At 42.4% G+C, this 20,436-nt stretch overlaps 1 protein-coding gene across 10 annotated transcripts in view; it reads right to left on the bottom strand.

Annotated features, from left to right (window-relative positions):
* snx19 (sorting nexin 19) overlaps positions 1-20,228 on the bottom strand; it is a 40,872-nt gene extending 20,644 nt beyond the window's left edge. For 6 of the 10 annotated variants that reach the window (XR_001924907.2, XR_001171228.3, XR_001171230.3 and 3 more), the window contains exon 1: positions 20,055-20,228. Coding sequence is in view for 1 of the 10 variants with exons in the window: in XM_012966925.3 (XP_012822379.1) it covers positions 20,055-20,099 (45 nt within the window). In the remaining 9 variants the exon portion in view is untranslated. The other 4 variants (XM_018095855.2, XM_012966926.3, XM_018095856.2 and 1 more) reach the window with 4 other exon arrangements.
* Between the last annotated feature and the right edge of the window lie 208 nt (positions 20,229-20,436).

The following is a 20,436-nucleotide window of genomic DNA, read 5'->3' as shown; positions in this document are numbered from 1 at the left end:
GGTTAAGTGGTTCTCATTTATAATTGCCGGAATGTTGGTGAGGGGAGATATTTCTCTGGAAAGTAGTGCCAGGAGTTTGCTGTTTTTGTCTCCTGTGGAAAAGACGTTGGCTTTGAGGTTTAGCTGCGATTTTTTAAAGGACAAGGAAAGTCAAAATCTATGAAGCACACTATTAAATAGTACTACTATTGCTGTGTAAAAACGCTATAATTCTGGCTTGCCTAATGAAAGATTTACAGAGATACACCTGCTACATTCTACATACTTGTTTCAGTGAACGGCGCCGCCATTTTGTCTCTCAGCACCCCCCCTCAATCTCTCTCTCCTTTGCCTCTCCCCCCACCAGAACCTGCTTGCCGGCTGCCACACACCACCCGCTCGCTTCGTTTTGTCAGCACCATCCCCCCCCCCCCCCGTACGATTGCTCTCTCCGGTCCGCTCCCCCTTTGCCTCTCCCCCCCACCAGCACCTGCTTGCCGGCTGCCACACACCACCCGCTCGCTTCGTTTTGTCAGCACCCCCCTCGCCGCTTGCCTCTCCCCCCCTGCCTCTCCCCACCTTGCCTCTCCCCCCACCAGCACCTGCTTGCCGGCTGTCTGTTCTTCTGTGCTGCTGCATACACGCATGCATACACTTGGCTGCATACACGCCATGGCAACCGGATGCTAGGGGGGTGCGCATGCGCCGCCTACAGTCCCAAGTCGCCAAGTCTGGGCAGGAGCGAGGCATTATGGGAATCTTCTCTACCCAGCTCTGCGTTTTTTATAACTGTTTGGCTTCAGATCTTCTGAATGGGAGAAATATGGGGAGACTTAAGGGCACTATTGAGACAACTAAAGGTATGCCTGCATTTTGAGATTAACTCTTTACTAGCCTTTCCTTCTCCTTTAACCTGTTTTGTTTGGATTGTTTGTAAGGTGTTTTGGGCTGCAAGCAAGTCTTGTTTCGTTCGTGGGGAGGGGGATTGCGAGAATTCCTCTTATGCTTTGGTGACCATGTTTTCCAGGGCTGTTATTTCTTGTTGGGTGTTTCTGTTAAAGGTTTTTATTTGTTGAGTGTAGAGGCCACGAGTGTATGCCTTGTGGGTGTCCCAGACAGTTTGTGGGGTACTAGAGTTGGAGTTGATTTCTGTAAAGATTTTTCGTTCTCCTTCAGTTGTTTAAGTCATTTTTTTTTTTTGTTGAAACCAGAAGCTGTTCAGCCTCCAGATTTTATCTGAAGCTCTGGGATCGACTTCTATTGTTAACATCAGGGGGGAATGATCCGAGATGCCTCCTGGAAGTATTTCCACTTCAGTGGTTTGTGTTACAATTTCCTGGGATCCGAATGCTAGGTAAATGCGTGACATTGTGTTGTGGGAGAAGCAGGTGAATCTTCTTTCTCCCGGGTGTTTTATTCTCCATAAGTCCTGGAGGTTGAAAGTTGAGGCCCGGTTGGATAGAGCGGAGGTCTGGTGCTGGGGTGTAGTCTGTCGTCGGGGTTGGACATCACTGCATTGAAGTCTCCCATAAATAATAATGGGGTGAGGAGAATTTTGTCCATAATTTGGGAAAGCAATGGAGTCATTGTAAAGGGAGGTGGTATATATGCGTTAATGATGGTATATTGTTTGTCCTGTAGGCTGCAGTGTACTATGATGTAGCGTCCTTCTGGGTCGGTTATTATCTTGGTTAGTGTGAAGGGACAGTTCCTTGAAACCAGAATTGCGACCCCTCTAGCATAAGAGGAATATGTTGATTGGTAGTGGGCTCCCAGTCATGGTTTGTGCAATATTCTCAGTTTACTTTTGTCTATGTGCGTTTCTTGTAGTTGTATTAGATGGGGTTTGGAGCGTCTGATGGTTTTGAATACTAGGCCTCTTTTTATTGGGTCGCCCAGTCCGCGTACATTCCATGATAGTAGTTTAATTTCTGCCATGGTTAGGGTTTTAGTGGAATCCCTGTGGCAGTGAGGTAGGTCTTATGAGTCAGCAGGTGAAGGAGAGGGATGCAAGGAGACAACAGTAGTTTTTCAAAGTGTTCAAGGTGCCATAGTAGGTCAGCCCACCCTGCTTGCTCTTTCCCAACTTGAGCAAGCTTTGTTCCCATAACTGTTAAACGAGTTAACGATAGTGAAGGAGGGGGGAACTGAACTTCAGTTTCAGTTCCTCGGTTCTAGGTGGCTTGAAACTATTTTGCTTAGGTTTTGTGTATTGTTGTTTGGGTCTCCGGGAGGGGACCTTTGGTGGTCTCTTGCCGGGCTCAAGTAGATACAGTGGTGGTAGTTCCCTTTGGGTGCTTCGCCTTGTTGTTTTAAGGGGAGCGTTGCCCACCTGGGGGGTGTCAGGGAGATCGGGGGGGAGGAGGAAGGCCCGCCAGTGTTTCTAGCCATTTTATTGTTTCATCAGGGGAGGTGAAGAAGTGTGCTTTGTCGTCTTTTATCAGTCTCAGGCGAGCTGGAAAAGTCATTGAGTACGGGAGCTGCAGTTTCCTAAGCTTCTCTTTGACAGTTATGAACTTAAGGCATTGATCACGAACTTCCATAGAGAAGTCTGGGAATATGGATACATTGTGGTTTTCATATTGTATTGGGCCCTTGACCCTGGCTTTCTGCAGTATTTTGTCCCGGTCTTTGTAATTTAGAAGCCGGGCAATGATAGGGCGCAGTTGTGCTCCTGGTGGTGGGGCTCTGCTAGGGATCCTATGGGCCCTTTCCATTATGAAGCATTGGGAAAATGTCTCTTTGCCAAATGTTTGAGTTAGCCAGTTCTCAATAAAGGGTTCAACTTGTCTGCCCTCTGCTCGTTCAGGAATGCCCACGATGCGGATATTGTTCCGCCGTAAGCGGTTTTCCAGATCATCTGTTTTTGCTTGGAGGGCCGCTATTTTGCTAGTATGTTCATCTATTATATTCTGGAGAGGCTGCGTTCTGTCCTCTAGGTCAGATAAGCGCCTTTCTGTTTCGTGTGTGCGCTCCCTTAAGTTTTGTACATCCAGTTTTATGATATTAAAGTCTAGTTTGAGCTCATCCAGTCTGTTGAGTACTGTGGCGTGGTTAGCGTGGAGTAGGTTAGCTATTTCTCCCAAAGATGGCTCATAAGTGTTGGTTGGGGGAGAGGAGGGGGGCCTCGTCAGGGCTGGCTGTGTAGCTTCTATGCAGGTGTTTTTTTGCACGTGCGGGGCTTCTTGTGGCTGTCAGGCATATTTGCTTAAAGTTTTAGCAGCATTGGAAATCACCTTGTGCATTTGTGAAGTGGCGGTTTCCTCCTCTGTGTCTCCCCATGCCATGCTTAGAGTCGCGCCGCCATCTTGGGATGGCGCAGGTGCTGGAACCGTCTGTCTGGATCACAGTGGCGCTGCTTTGTTCTTCCCAATACCGCTTCCCTGGGGTGAGTGCCGGATGTTGCGCACCCGTTTGGGGGAAAAACGATCGGGTTCGGGTAAGATATAAGGGGCAATATCAGGATCTGGGCCCGGAGCTCTCCTTTCTGCGTCCTACTCCATGCGCGGCTAGACACGCCCCCCCAATTCATTCCATTTTTAGTAAACACTGACAGACATGTCACTGCATACACATTGGGGATTTCTTAAAATGAACATTTTTGAATTACAATCCTCCCCATTTGAGCAATTACATGCAGATGCTCACTAAACACAGGGCGAATGGCAACAGATTGAGGTTATCAATCACATTAGCATCATTTAATGAAAGGTAACATGCTGACACTTGATCTAATCTTGAGTGATATAGATAGAAACCCTGCCCTAACAGTAGGAGACAGACATGTACACATGGGGACAAGTATAACATAAAATAATTCACCTGCACCTACTGAGGTTTGACAGACTTACATACCACCCAGCAGTCCTGGAACAATCACAATTTTCTTAAAGGAGAAGGAAAGTCACATTTTATGAAGCACACTATTAAATAGTACAGGTATAGGACCCCTTATCCAGAATGCACGGGACCAAGGGTATTCCGGATAAGGGGCCTTACCTTAAGTCTACAAAAAATCAATAAAACATTAATTAAACCGAATAGGATTGTTTTGCATCCAGTAAGGATTATTTATATGTTAGTTAGGTTAAAGTACAAGGTACTATTTTATTATTACAGAGAAAAAGGAAATCAGTTTTAAAATTCTGAGTTATTTGATTAAAATTGAGTCTATGGGAGATGGGCTTTTCGTAATTCAGAGCTTTCTGGATAACGGGTTTCTGGATAAGGGATCCCATACCTGTACTACTATTGCTGAGTAAAAACGCTATATTCCTGGCTTGCCTAATGAAAGATTTACAGAGATACACTTACTAGAACTACATGCTTGTTTCAATGAACGGCGCCGCCATCTTTAAAATGGCCGCCGCCGGCTTCTAAGTTCACTGTGCCTCACTGTCTGGAGCTGCATCCCCCGTGCCTCTCCCCCCTGTCAGCACCACCGGCCTGCTCGTTTCCCTCCCTCCTGTCAGCACCGCCGGCCCGCTCGTTTCCCTCCCCCCTTTCAGCACCGCCGGCCTGCTCGTTTCCCTCCCCCTGTCAGCACCGCCGGCCCGCTCGTTTCCCTCCCCCGTCAGCACCGCCGGCCTGCTCGTCTCCCTCCCCCCTGTCAGCACCGCCGGCCCGCTCGTTTCCCTCCCCCTGTCAGCACCACTGGCCCGCTCGTTTCCCCCCGTGCCTCTCCCCCCTACCAGCACCGCCGCTTGTGTCCCCTTTTGCCTGTGTCTCATGCTGCTGTCGACGCTAGGGGGAGCTTCCTGTTTCTGCGCATGCGCCGCCTCAGTTCTAAGTCCTCAAGTCTGGGGAAGAGCATTGCATTATGGGAATCTTCTCTACCCAGCTCAGCGTTTTTTCTTCCTGTTGGGCAGATCTTCTGAACAGGTGAAATATGGGGAGACTTAAGGGCACTATTGAGACAACTGAAGGTATGCCTGCAGCTTGAGATTAACTCTTTATTAGCCTTTCCTTCTCCTTTAAGACAGCCCTAGTCCTAGATCACAGTTTAAAAGTCCCACAGCTACTCCTTCCAGACTGCTAATGCGTACGTCACAAACCTTGCAAGACTCTGACGTCAAGCTTGCGTTTAACACATTAAGTGAGTCAAGAGCTAGGATAGAGATATCAGTACTGTTGGTGTAGGCAAGCTGCTGTATTAAATTAAGCCCCCCTTTTTTTTGGCACTGGTGTTGTGTATGGGCACAATGGAGTTGGCTGTTCTTGCATACTAATTTGAATGAGTACTAAGCACAGCATTTTTAGAGCAGAATGCATTATTGTGGGGAAAAAAATACAGCCTGACTCTGTGCTCAGCACTTTGGATTTTTATTCATTAGTAGATTTTTAATTTGGGCTTGAATAAATTCATTGTTTTAACCATCTACAATGTAGTTTATTGACATTAGTTTAGGCATAACATGCCTTCAGCTTCATTTATTTACCAGCACTTTGTTACTGTCCAGTAAAATAAATAGTGGGCGTATTGAGCAGGCTAAGTATGAATCTACACATGCATTGGGGGAATTATTTTAACTGCAAGACAATCTCTTGTAAAAATATTCTTTGGTAAAACTAATTTATGATTTTCCCTCTTTCTTATTTCTGGTCCACTCACTAATAATCAAAGGCAGGATTAGTTAGGCCTACAAAGTCAAGACTTGTGAGCCAGTGGCATAGAGTAAGCAAAAGGGGCTCCCTTAACTAGTTACTGGCATCTGCAATTTTCCACTCATTATCTATCAGTTGTCCATTCATCAGTCTGTCAAATTGTACATCCATTGGGCAGCGTTCAGGAACAGTGAGTCATTCATGCTACATACCTTTATGCATTCCACTGTAAATTTGCATCATGAAATGCAATGAAGTCTAAATTTGCCATGTCATTTTTAATATTCACCTTTCATTAGTTGTTGTAGTCATACACTGGTTGTGAAGAAAACACAGTTCTGCTGCCTTCCACCCTCTCTTAAATATGCATTAACAGGCCCAGCATCTGCATGAAAGCAGAAAAGTAAATGTTAGTGCCCAAATGAATTCTGTGTGTGCACTGACAGCAGATAAAATGCTATTTGTGACAATAGCCTTAAAGGAACAGTAACACCAAAAAATGAAAGAGCTTTAAAGTAAAGTAAAGTTGCCCTGCACTGGTAAAACTGGTGTGTTTGCTACAGTAACACTACTATAATTTATATAATAAGCTGCTGTGTAGCCACGGGGGCAGCCATTCAAGCTGGAAAAAAGGAGAAAAGGCACAGGTTACATAGCAGATAACAGATAAGCTCTGTAGAATACAATAGTGTTTTATCTGTTATCTGCTATGTGCCTGTGCCTTTTCTCCTTTGAATTGCTGCCTCCATGGCTACATAGCTGCTTATTTATATAAATTATAGTAGACTTTCTGAAGTAAACACACAACTTTTACTAGTGCAGGGCAGCAGCACATTATATTTTAGTTACGTTTATACACTTTCATTTTTTGGTATTACTGTTCCTTTAAAAACCTCTTGCAGATCATGTTATTCATCATCTCAAAAAACATTACTATTTTATGAGAAAGCACAATGGCACATTGGTTAGTGGTGCTCCCTTCAAGAGCTGGTGTTCTGGGTTTGATTCCAGTCAAGGCACAATTGGAATTTTTCACTCCCTCTTGAATTTCTCAGTTCCAGCAGGAACTAGAATACTGTGTGCCAAGTAAACTTCATAGTAGTTTGTCATGTGCCCTTGCAACATTACCTGGTAAAATGCTGATGCAAGGTTTAGGAAGCATGATAATTCTAATCAATACATGGTACAGGCAACATTGGGGGACCTTTCATTAAATCCCTGAACTCTAAGTTTACGGCCCTTCATCTACTGTTAATGGTGTCATTGGTACCAATATGTAGTTAAGACAGCTGATCAACCACATGCTTAACCTTGACAGTGAAACCAGAGGGTGTTCAGTTGTTACGATCAAGAAAACAGATAAACCCATCTGTTTTTCGAAAAATTCCATCTTTATAATAATCATCTTCCTAGGTCTAGCCTTGGTCTCCTCCAGACAGAACTATAGAAGCTGGTCTTCTGGCTGTTAAAAAGGTGAGCACCATTTAGAACTGCCATTCCTGAGTTTACACTTCTTTTGGGATGCACATCCCTTTTCCTCTTCCCCACACTTGACTTTCTTACTGGTACCAAGCTAACTGCCTCATCATCCTACATCCTACACTACCAGTCCCTATTAGGTTTGCTCTTTAGGCTAATGCCACACCAGGCATATGGCGTATATTTTCGGCAAGCTAAAAAACACTTGCGAAAATGCACCATACCTGTGCCTGCACCCAAATGAATGGAATACTCTTTGGTGCAGGCACATGTAGCCGATATCCACATAAAAACGCGAGAGAATGCAAAGTCTTGCATTTTTATGCGTATTTCGGCTACATGTGCCTGCATCCAAGCGTATTTCATTCATTCGGGTGCAGGCACAGGTAGGAGCATATGCCGCATATTTTTGGCAAGCGTTTTTCAGCTTGCCGAAAATATACGCCATACGCTATGTGTGGCATTAGCCTTAAGCAAGGTACTCGTCTCAGTATAGTAAATTATTAAATAAACATTTGCATGCAATTTTACCTCTACTGACTTTAACTGATGTGTCAGAAATGCTTTGACCAATGTGTTATGTGTTAGCAATTGTTGGGGCCAGTGTGTCATCTTCTTTTGGCCCCTGTTTCATGTGCTTGGGACAGGCTCAAAATGTGAACACTCTAGCAAGTATAGGTTGTGTGTGCTGGGTTTACTTGAAAGGGTTGAACTTGATGGACTCTGGTCTTTTTTCAACCCTATGTAACTATTGAATAAACCCAATAGGATTGTTTTGCCTCCAATCAGGATTAATTGTATCTTAGTTAGAATAAGAAAAATTTGAAAAAGAAAATCATTTTTAAAAATTAGAATTATTTGCTTATAAAGGAGTCTACGGGAGATGGCCTTTCCGTAATTTGGAACTTTCTGGATAATGGGTTTCCAGATAAGGGATCCCATAACTGTAATATAAATGGCCACCTTATAACTATAATTATAATTATTATCTAACTCTCAAGCGAGTAACGTAAACAACAGAGGGAAAGGTTGTAACCACTGCTAGCAAATGCACAGAATTTATCAGGTTAAATGGGAGAGCTAGAGTTGACTGTATATATAAAAAATTATGATATAATTGGTATCGCTGAAACCTGGTGGGATAAAACATGTGACAGGGCAGTAAATTTAAATTGGCACTCCTTTCTCAGGAGGGGTTTATGTAAATCAGAATTAAAGCCATGCACTTAAAAAAATTACCAGGTATAGCACTGGAGAGGGTGTGGAATGCTTTTGGGTAGGGATTTCATCTGGGCAAAAGGTTACAAAGAAAATTCTCAATGGTGTATGCTACAATCCACTCAGTGTAAGTGAGGAAAATTAAGCCCAGCTCTAACCAACTTAACCTACACAACTAGGTTAAGTTGTTATTACTGGTGATTTCAATTAACCAGACATTAATTGAAATAATATTAAGTCAGAAAAAGCTAGTAGGGTTGTAAATATGCTAAGTGACTACTACTTATTTCACATAGTGCAGGAACCTACTAGGAGAGACTCTCTTTTCTGGTAATAACCTATAAAACAGAATTCATCTCTGGCATTTGAGAAGTGAGTGAGTATTTAGGGAAGTGATAATAAAATCATCTTCTTTAAGATTATGTTGTAGAGACAACTCTACAAGAATGTAACCAAGGCACAGAGGGTTTACTTTTCAATGTACCTGCATTTGTTTTTTTTTTTTGCGTGATTCAAGTGTTATTACTTTAAAAATCATGACTTTAAAAAGAGGTTAAAGGAACAGTAACACCAAAAATGTATATATTTTAAAGAAATTAAACTAAAATGTACTGCCGCACTGCATTGGTAAAAGTTTTGTGTTTGCTTCAGAAACATTACTAGAGTTTATATAAACCCTGGTGTGTAGCCATGGGGCAGCCATTCAAAAGAAGAAAAGGCACAGGTTATATAGCAGCTAACAGATAAACCCTGTAGAATACAATGGTGTTTTATCTGTTATCTGCTATGTAATCTGTGCCTTTTCTCCTTTTTTCCAGCTTTAATGGCTGCCCCCGGGGCTACACAGCAGCTTATTTATATAAACTATAGTAGTGTTCCTGAAGCAAACACCCCTGTTTTACCAGTGCAGGGCCACAGTACGTTATATTTCAATCACTTTAAAACACTTTCATTTTTTGGTGTTACTGTTCCTTTAAGAAGTGGAAAACATGAAAAATGTGAAAAACAACTCCCAATGAACCTGAACCTCAGCTTCCAAAAGCTTGCAAGGTCATTTATTAGTCAATAGGAACTGTCTTAGGCAATTTTTTTTACAGTGCATTAAGCTACCAAGAGTTGCCCTCCCCTTTAAAGGACAATGAAAGGTTAATATAAATTAAAAGTAAGTCTAAAGGCATTATTTTTAATTATTTACTGCATATCTAAATTCCCAGATCCCTGCTTGCTTCTCTGAGATATGGTGCTGGCAGCCTACAGCAGTGTGAAGACTACAGTGACATCACTGAAATCTCTCTTCCCTTCCTGTAGGCTGCCAGCGGCAGCCTTCCTGTTCTCTGAGCATGTGTGTTACTTGATCCTGTCTGCTGTTCTGAGCTACACATGCAGCTACACATGTGCAGTATGAAGCAAAGAGGGAAAGGAAGGGAGAATACCTTTTTAGAGATGGCTGCCTGTTCTAGAAAATGTGAAGTAAGTGTTACTGAGTAAAAATTTGATTAGGTGAGCCAAAAGTGTGGCATTTTTACTAAACAATAGGAGGACTATTTGGCAGTATGCTATTTAAATTTTGACTTGCATTCTCCTTTAAACAAAACAGGGATATACTGCAATATAATACAAACTGGCCAGGTATGTCAAAGTTATTCCAGTCTGGCCAGTCCTACACTCACTTTTATCTGATTCATAAAGAATTCCATTACTTCATGTTACATATTTCAAAGGGACTGAGCTTTACCTGCCACTCGCTTGCTTTTAAGGTTAAAACCCCTAAATGCAACCATTAGTCACCAATGGGATCACCTGGCTGTAGCTGGGAAGGGTGGCAGTACAAAATGGAGCTGGCCATGGCTTCTGTAGAAACTATAGAAAAAAGGGAAAGTTGTGCTCACCACTAAATTTTAAACCATTATTGGTTTAAAAGTGGGGGTGCAATTAAGGGCTGTGACCACAAAATTCACAGACAGTTTTTGTCTTTATTGTAGACAAAACATTCCTATTGGATTTGATTAATGTTTAAATTATTTTTCAGTAGACTAAAAATATGGATATCCAAATTACAGAAATACCCCTTATCTGAAAAACCCCAGGTCCCGAGCATTCTGGGTAACAGGTCCCATACCTGTATATCGGAAGTCCATGAAAGGGGATTCTGATTATATAAAATTCCAGGGTATAGACAAGGTAAAATTGGGACCTTAAAGGAGAAGGAAAGGCTAAGTCACTTGGGGGTGGCAAAATGTTAGGCACCCCCAAGTGACATAAATTGCTTACCTTGTACCCCGGACTGGTGCCCCTGTTAGAAGAAAACCGCACTTACCTGGGGTACCTGTAGAGAGCACTTCCTTCTTCCGCGGCGAATTCCATGGGCCGGCGCATGCGCATTAGAGTAAAAAGCCAACTTTTCACTCTAATGCGCATGCTCAGCGCACCAACATGAAAGGAAGCACTAGCAGGTATCCCGGGCTGGTGCAGTTTTCTCTTAACAAGGGCACAAGGTAAACGATTTAAGTGACTTGGGGTGCCTAACATTTTGGGCTTTCATTCTCCTTTAATAGATCATTGGATCATATGGAAGTATTTTGGATATACATGTAGACTAGAATACCAAATGACAAACTGAAGTTTCTTGTTTCTATTGAGGAATATATATGTGGTATTCTAAACAGTTTTTTTATGCATACAGTTTTTTAATACACATAAGTTGCAATGATATCTCCTTAAGGTGAAGGAGAGTGATTCATCCATACAGTAAGTTGCAATGATATCTCATTGAGGTGAAGGAGAGTGATTCATCCACAAGTGATTCTTCTTCACCATCCAAGATCCATTACACTAATACCTAATAAATGATAATATTAACACTCTTTGTATGGCCAAAACAAATATATTTGTTATCACAGTGGGGGTCTTTTATAATGATCATGCAGTGCATATTTTTTGCAAATGGTTATTTTGTGCCTCTAAACACAAATTTTGCACTGCTGCGCAAATTGTACACACAAAATTTGCGTGAGGATGACCTCTATGCGTGTGGCAAACCCATCACTGAACTCTCCAAGCCACAGCAGAAACTTACTAACACCAGCCCTCCCATTATGGGAAGAAATTTACAAAAAAATTGAAAGCAACAGAAACTTTGAATACAGAATAGCCCATCTGCATAACAGGATTCCTGCATATTTATAGATCCAATCACTTGGCCACATAGAAATGACCTGGGTATCTATAGCTTATAGTTAATGCATAATCATGCTGACTAAATTAGAGAAAAATTAGAGAAAATATGCTGTAATTTGCTTTATTGTACTTTGGTTTATTTTCTTTGCTTTAAAAAAAAATATTAAAATAAAATAAAGTTTCAAAAAACAAAAAAACAAAAGAGCTGTCTTCAGAACAGAAGGCCTTCGAAAAGATTACTATAAGTCTGGTAAGGGATTTAAAAAGATCTCAAAAGAATTGGACATCAGCCATTCCACTGTCCGGAAAATTGCCTATAAGCGGAGGACTTTCAAAACAACTGCCAACATGCCCAGGTCTGGCCATCCAAGCAAGTTCACCCTGACAGCAGACTGCAAGATGCTAAAAGAAGTCTACAAAAACCCTAAAATGTCATCACGGGACCTACAGCAGGCTCTTGCTACTGTTGATGTGAAAGTGTATGCTTCTCCAATGAGAGTGTGCAAGGAGGAAACCTTTGCTCTCCAAGAGAAACATCAAGGCCAGACTGAAGTTTGCCAGAGAGAATGCACGCAAATACCAGGACTTTTGGAATAATGTTCTTTGGAAAGATGAGTCAAAAATTGAATTATTTGGACACCAGAACAGAGGACATGTTTGGTGTAAACCAAATATAGCATTCCAGGAAAAGAACCTCATGCCAACTGTGAAGCATGGTGGTAGTGTCATGCTTTGGGGATGCTTTGCTGCAGCAGGACCTTGGCCATCTCACCATCACAGAATCCACCATGAGTTCTACTGTGTATCAGAGCGTGCTTGAGAAACATGTGAGACCATCTCTAAGAAAATTAAAGACGAAGTGGAACTGGACCCTGCAACACGACAATGGCCTAAAACGACAATGGCTGAAAACAAGGGATGCACCAAATCTAGGACTTGGTTCGGGATTCGGGCAAGGTTCTTGCTTTTTCTGGCAGGATTTGACCAAATCCATGCTCCAGACCGAACCGAATCGGAAAAATCACATGACTTTGTGTCACGTAAACACTGAAGCTGAAACCTAATTAGCATAATCAGGATTCACCCGAATCCTTTATGAAGGATTCAGGGGTTCGGCTGAATAAAAAAAAAATGGATTTGTAACATCCCTACTGAAAACTAATAAATGGAGAGTCCTGGAGTGGCCAAATCAAAGCCCAGATCATAATCCCATTGAGTTGCTGTGGGGTGACTTGAAATGGACTGTACATGCAAGAAACCCCTCAAACATCTCACAGCTGAAAGAATTCTGCATTGAGGAGCGGGACATATTTTCCTCAGATCAGTCAAAGACTGGTAGATGGCTAAAAGAAGAATCTCACTTCAGTTATTTTAGCCAAGGGGGTAACACTAACTATTAGGGGGTAGGGTGTCCTAACTTTTTCTTCAGTTAGAATACACATTTTTGTTGATCTTTTGTTTTAATTTTGAGTAAATCAAGGTTAATTTTTGTTTACCTGCAATTAAATCGAGATAAATAAAAACAAGATTAGACATCAATATGTGAACATTTCTTAATAAAGAACTGAATATTTAATGGCGTGTCCTAATTTTTTTCACATAACTGTATATATGTATATATATGTTAGCCATGCAAAGACTCATCTGCTGCCAACACATGTCCACAAGCAATGTTTTTGCAGAAAAGATCAGAAAAACGATTTTGAGCCATGTTCTTTAACAAAATATAAAAGCATTTCTAACATAAAAAGATCTAAAATTGTTTTGATTTTTTCCAGCAAAGTGCATCAATCATCTAGATTTAGTTTGACTGTAAGATTGCACCTCTATGAATTACAGTACTGGAATTTGTCAAATATACAGCACCACCCTAAGGAATAATGTTCTGTGATGTGCTAAATAATAACACCAGAAAATAAGACACTCTAGGTTTAGAGCAAATGTCAGTGTATCAGAGCTTGCATATAAATGAGTATTTCTTCTATGCTCAACATTCTTGTGAAAGAAGGTGCCTTTGAGACTGTAATGCTAATAATTTAATACTTTAACAAAAAATAAAATGACTGCAAAACAACCAACTGTCCTCTGTCTGTAAAGTCAGCAGTGATCTTGTCTTATTTAGAGATAATGCTGCAGCAAGGTTTTTGCAGATGATGCAGTATAAAGCAGAATAAACAATTTTCATTTGGGTGTTATATGTTAATGTATGCATTATTTTTATAGCATCAATAATTGCAACTAAAATATAACATGAACATGAGGGCGTGGCCGCATGGAGAATGGATAAGCAACAAAGTTAGAGGGCAAACTATCCTGTAGTTCTCCCGGTTACTTATTCTCTCCAAATGGCCACCCAGGACCATGCGTCAAAAGGAACTCTCTCCCCACAAACTATGCAGACGCAAGATGGTGCCGACTTTAACTCAATGCCTGCAGACCTGCCAGAGAAGACACGAAAGGCAGATGCAGTAACAAAGAAACTTGCACAATTTGCCAGAGACCCACTGCCAAAACGACCCCCCAGAGGTACGTCTCCTGCACCCAATGGGACAACAGCACAGGTACCTGATGGGGAGGGCTGAGACTCACCCGCAACCTCAGCAGTTTCACAAACTTCCCCTGAATCATCTTTAACAGAAGTTCTTAATGCAATCACCACCAATCATACTGAAAAACAAATAACACTGCTAGAAGCCAAAGCGGACAACCCTGAAAGTCACCTGCAGTGAAACAACATTCGCATCTTGGGCCTGCCGGAACGAGCAGAAGGCACGAATGCAGAGAAATTTGTGGAATATATTTATGGTATATAATTTATTTACACAAAAGACCTGTCCCTGAAAAATGCAACAGTTGGGGGCTGATTTACTTACCCACGAACGGGTCGAATGGAGTCCGATTGCGTTTTTTTCGTAATGATCGGTACTTTGCGATTTTTTCGGATTCTTTACGAATTTTTCGGATCCAATACGATTTTTGCGTAAAAACGCGAGTTTTCCTATCCATTACGAAAGTTGCGTAAAAAGTTGCGCATTTTGCGTAGCGTTAAAACTTACGCGAAAAATGCGCAACTTTTCGCGTAAGTTTTAACGCTACGCAAAATGCGCAACTTTTTACGCAACTTTCGTAATGGATACGAAAAACTCGCGTTTTTACGCAAAAATCGTATTGGATCCGAAAAATTCGTACAGAATCCGAAAAAATCGCAAAACGTACGAAAAAGTCGCAAAATATTCGTTTTCAAGTCGGAACTTTTCCAATTCGGGTCGGATTCGTGGGTTAGTAAATCAGCCCCTTGGTGTTAACAACATAAGGCTTTTATACTGTAATGGATCATTTATTAATGAGAATATAGGTGGAGCTAGTAGTAATTACAGCCATGTAACTTCGTTTTTTTTTTTTTTACTAAAATCCAGGCTATTTTACACCCAAAAGAAAATTCACAAAAGTGGACTTTAGACAATTTGTTGTACTTTTTAAGAGCATTTTTCAGTCACAGAGGTGCTTGTCATTTATTTGAATAGAATACATCTGCCACTAGCGGTGACAGACAGATTTTGGCCAGAAAAAGCACTGAACTGAATGAAAGAACGAACGAATTATTAAGATCAGGTGTACATTTCCACCCGCCAAAAAACAGCAACCTAGAATACTCTAGATCTTAGGCTGATGTCAGACAAGGCGTAGGGCGGTATTTTCGGCAAGCGGAAAAGCGTTTGCTGAAAATTCCACCCTACGCCTCCTACATGTTCCTGCACCTGAATGAATGAGATAAAAAACGCAAGACTTTGCATTCTCTCGCGTTTTTATGCGTATTTAGGCTACATGTGCCTGCACCCGAGCGTATCTCATTCATTCTGGTGCAGGCACATGTAGGAAGCTTAGGGTGGAATTTTCAGCAAGCGTTGCCGAAAATATCCGCCCTACGCCCTCGTCTGACATCAGCCTAACCTTCGAAGACCCAGACACAGGGACATCACAAATAACAACTAGATCAAAGGAGGTCTTATAAAAATAGCCGATCGGTATACGTGCACACCTGCAGATCTGATTATCAGATTTTCAAACTGAACTACCCAAATAAAATAATGTCTGAAGCACTGTAATAATATGATATTTATATAGTGCTGACACATTTTACTCAGGATTCTACAATCACTTCAATTACAATTGCTGTATATCGCATTTCCCAGTTACAAAGAAAAAAAAAAAGACTGCACATGATCGCAACTAGGGTAAGTTTTAACAAAAGAATAACTGACCTGTGCATTGGAAATAAATATGGGTTTAGCTTGTAGCAGAGATCTGCACAGATTTAGATATCTGGACTGGTACTTGACCCTGCCAAAGATACTTATGCTTCTGGGTGCAGGAAAGGCAGAAGGCTGATGCTGGTGAAAGGGCCAATTCCTGGCCTGCATTTTTCCACAGGTAGAGAATCAGCCCTGTGTGGGCTGCCCAATCATGGTAAATATCACCAAAGGCTAATTTATTAATTTGCAGTCGTTTTAAGATAAACTGCAAGTAATCAGTTAATCATGGGTCAATATAATCCAGATCTTAATTACTTCTGCTTGGTGACTGAGCTGTATGTTGTGACCCAGTATGATGGGGCAATGGTTACTTCCTTGTTGCTGCACTTCTGTTTAATTGAATACTCCTTGACCCTGAATTTATAGACTGTACCTTTTGCTATACCATTTTATATAGATTTATATTTATGCAACTCCCTCCACCCTCTCAGCAGTCAGACAGTCTTGCAAAGATGTGTGTAAATATCTATACATACATTTTCAAGCGACAAAGCGAGTGCACCAACAAGGGTGGGAACAATTACAATACTATTTAAGGCAAGGTATTTTGGGGCACTTTGTTGACACTGTGAAAACCAGGAAACAAACACTTCTTGTGCCATAAGCCTATCAGGGATATTTATTAAAATTGTTACGTTTTAGAGGTTTATTCTACTTTAAAAATCCCAATAGTAACAAAATGATTGAATAAACTCAAATCCATCAAATTTGTGAGTTTACAAGCTCAAAATAAACTCAAATTAAATAAATAGTTTAAATTTTGCCTAGAACAGCTCTCAGTGACTTCAATATTTTAAGCTTTCAGATGCCAAAATTTGACATTTGCCTTTTTTCAAATTTTGTTAGCATGATAGATACCTGATTTGAAGTTTTCATTTGATTATTATTGTGAGCTTGACAAAGAATTAAAATTGTAATGTTGATAAATCTGTCCCTGCATTATCTTTTGCTTCAGCAATCTCAATCCAACCCCAATAAAAAAAAAAAAAAGGCAGTTTCTTTTTTTTTGTCATACCAATGGCATGGTCAGTGGCTAGCAGGCTTGCCTTGCAGCGCTGGGGTTTTGAGTTCAATTACAGCTTGGCCACTATCTGCAAGGAGTTTGTATGGTTTCCTTGTGCCTGCATGGGATTTCAAGTTATTATTTTATAATTATTGTGAGCTTTAGCTTGCAAAAGAATTAAAATAATAATGCCAATAAATCTGTCCCTGTATTATTTGCTTCAATAATATTCTGTGCATAACAATTTGCATAATATACCCACACTTGTATGTGTCCTTCTCTGCATGAACCTATATAGCCTTTGTTAATGGAACTAAGGTGTAGATCCATCACTTGCAGAAATGTCAGCCACACTGGTTTTGAAGGTAGCCCAATCCTGTGACAGACTGAACACAAACATAACTAGTATTTTGGCATATAATTGAATTTCAACATCAAGCACAGTATAGTGAGGCTAACAGTCTACCCTGGTAAAATTTTAATGGAGCTGGCAGGTGGGGGAGATCCAAGCAGTGTACTTTGTGTGCGACAATAATGTTGCATATGATAAATGTAAGCACAAAATAAGTAATAAGAAAATAAAGAAATAAACAAGACTGACGCTAGGGCCCACACCATGTTGCCCTGCAAAGAACAAAATGAATAATATGGCAAGTTCATAGGTTCCAACTGTCCTGCTTTTTGCTCCCCATCCCACTGTCTCGGATACTTGCCGGTAAGCAAAGTGCCGGGAGTTGTGTGGAGTCCCAGTCAAGGAGTACCGTATAATATCAGGTTCCCAGGGAGGGAGCTGTAGTCCCGCTACACCTGCCCTGGGTAGAGGCACGCCATTAAACTGAATTGCACCTGTTTCACCCATAGTAAGCAGGGCTCAGGGCTCCTGTAGCCCCAACAGTACAACAAGAAGCAGCACTGACACTAAAGTTGGTTACATTTGGAGGCACTGCTGAGATTTCGGGCAAGAGTCGTTCAGTAGAAAGGGTCCTAGAGGAACTGAGGTCTAGTACGATCGTTGCATCCCCCTTTCCGTCCGTGTTAAAGTTTGGGCCACCCTGACACACATCCTAAAGGGAGTTGTCGCGAAAAGGAGCGAGAAAAGACCCCCAACCAATCAGGTTGCAGGGTAAGTTGGCGCCAAAAATGCCCAGGAAGTCGCGCGAGGAGAGGGGGTGCCTAACCGTGTATAGAGTGACCGCCCCAGAGACTGACCTTATCCAACCAGGAGTGGTGAAAAGTGCTACTGATCTTGACGTCAAGGCGGCCATCTTGAGAGAGTGGTGTAAGCCTGAGTGAGAAAGGAACCACCGAACGTGCACCCACATAAGTCAACTAGGGAGATGTCTGCTAAGTCCGGAAGTGACAATGCTAGCCTGGCTTCCCTGCCGGAGAAGCCTGGGAATGGAATTGCTTATGACGCTGGTTTCAGATATGTTTGGCTGGGATCCTTCGCAGAGAAGACCACATCCCAAGGGGACCCGACCATGGTGCCATTATGCGGGGAGTGTGAAGCAGACGCCTAACAGGTGCTGAACCCAGCGGGAGGACGGTGAGCACGATGCGGCCATCGGTGTTGGATGGGCCCCCTGAGAGACGAGAGGCTCAGCAGAGGCCCCAGCGCAACCATGGTGCTTATGACAAAGCTGCGCATGGGTAAGCTGGAAACTGCCCCCATAGTTACCTGCCCGGAGGGGGACAGTGACGTCATGGATGTGGCAAACGCTGAGGGGACGGAGCCAAAGAACGAGGAGGCCCCAGTACCGATACCCTCAAGGGGATGAGAACCCAGTATCTTCCAAGGAGGTGAGGGAGGGGTCCCCGCCAGTTGCCCCAGAAGCAGTAGGAGAGGGGGTGAGCCTGCGCCCAGCCCGGCCGTAGCCCCTTGTGTGACATCCGCACCCAGCGGTGCTGATTGTGTGCCCCAGAGGGAGCAGCAAATACCTGAGGAGGTGGTGCGGGAGGCCACGCTCGCATACAGTGAAGGAAAGTCCCAGGAGACATTAGCTCCCCCATCATACAGGGAGGCATTAAAGGAAGGTGCCAAGCCCCTAGTGGGGGCAAGTGGGTCGGCCAGCAGCAGCACTCCCGGTTGGGAGCAAATACCCCAAGGGAGGGGCAAAGTGCCGGGAGTTGTGTGGAGTCCCAGTCAAGGAGTACCGTATAATATTGAGTTTCCAGAGAGGGGAGCTGTAGTCCCACTACACCTACCCTGGGTGGAGGCACGACATTAAACTGAATTGCACCTGTTTCCCCCATAGTAAGTGGCAACAAGTAGCAGTACAAGTAGCAGCACTGACACTAAAGTGGGCTACATCTATATAATTTATAGACCTAAAGAAATCAAACAAGAACTAATATAGTATAGATATAGAAGCTTTATAAATGGTAACACTTATAGAATTCAATGGGAGGTGTACTTCCACTTTAAAACATATTGACTTGTAAATATGCAGTCCCGCCAAGTAAGGGTAGATGGTGGTCCCAGGTATCATTGTGGAGTAATCATCCACTTTGTGATCCTTTTTATTTCTCAATCAAATGAGCATATATTTTAAAGGGGAACTACACCTCATATTAAATTTTATAGAGGTGCACAACAGGGTGTTATCATTTGTATAATAACTACTACATTATATTAGTTTTTGTTAGTTTAGTTAGAGGTTACACCACAAAATGGGCTTGGCATCTGGGGGGGTGGCCAAAAATTTTTTGCTGCAATTCATTCTGAAATGTTGGGAGGTATGCAAGTTTACTTTACTACTTCTACCATATTACTATGTTCACCAACACAATAAAACAAATCTATACCCCCCCCCCGAAATCTCACACCTAGAAATACACATGCACTGTTGGCAAGGCTGCTGTCCTGATTGTAAAATTACAATACAAGATTTAGAATCAGACACATATTAAAATAAGTGACCTTAAAAAAGTAGCAGTACCGTTTCCAATAATAAAGTCACAATCACCCACGTCAACCTACCAACCAACCTATCTACCTACCTACCTACCTAGACGGCGGGACACAAAGTGGGTGGGGGCAGACATTTCAACCCCTCCCACCTGTACAAGAAGGAACCTCAAAAGACCAGGCGGCAAAGCTAGTCCAGTTTTTATTACCCAAAGGCTACTAGGATCTCACCTTACGTCTTGGACTTTTTACGGCCTTCTAAAGGGTTCGCCGCTTTAGGTAAATCGTGACTGACTGCGTCTCTCGCAGTCCGAGACACGAGAAATATAGTAGGCCTCTGAAACGCTGTGTTGCTACCCCCGTTCTTACTCACCCCTTTGTTGTTTGTGCAGTTGGTGCACTCCGACAGCGTGTGCATACCAAACCAAGCACACAGGCCCAAGCGCTCGGAATATTCCACTTCTCAATGGTGGGGGTCGAAGGGAGTAGAGCTCATCTCTGTGTCCGAAAGGGTGGGGGTTGTGTGACGTGAGGAAGGGCGGTGACTGTCTAGCTACTAGTTGCTTGGATACAGTGTGGAGGATGTGCTGTGTTGGACAAAAAGTAGATTGAAAAAACGCATTGCGGGTTAATTTTGCTTTGCAGATTCATGTTAGCATCAATAGGGCACGGTAGAAGGGACTATTTGATGTTAGAGTGTTTAAATATCGGGCATTAATTGAATTGCTTTTTATTCTTCTACTAGTTATTAGCAT

The sequence above is a fragment of the Xenopus tropicalis genome, chromosome 7, assembly GCF_000004195.4.
Source record: "Xenopus tropicalis strain Nigerian chromosome 7, UCB_Xtro_10.0, whole genome shotgun sequence".
Taxonomy (NCBI): domain Eukaryota; kingdom Metazoa; phylum Chordata; class Amphibia; order Anura; family Pipidae; genus Xenopus; species Xenopus tropicalis.
Note: the sequence above shows the minus strand (reverse complement) of the source record. Positions and strands in the feature narration are given on the sequence as shown.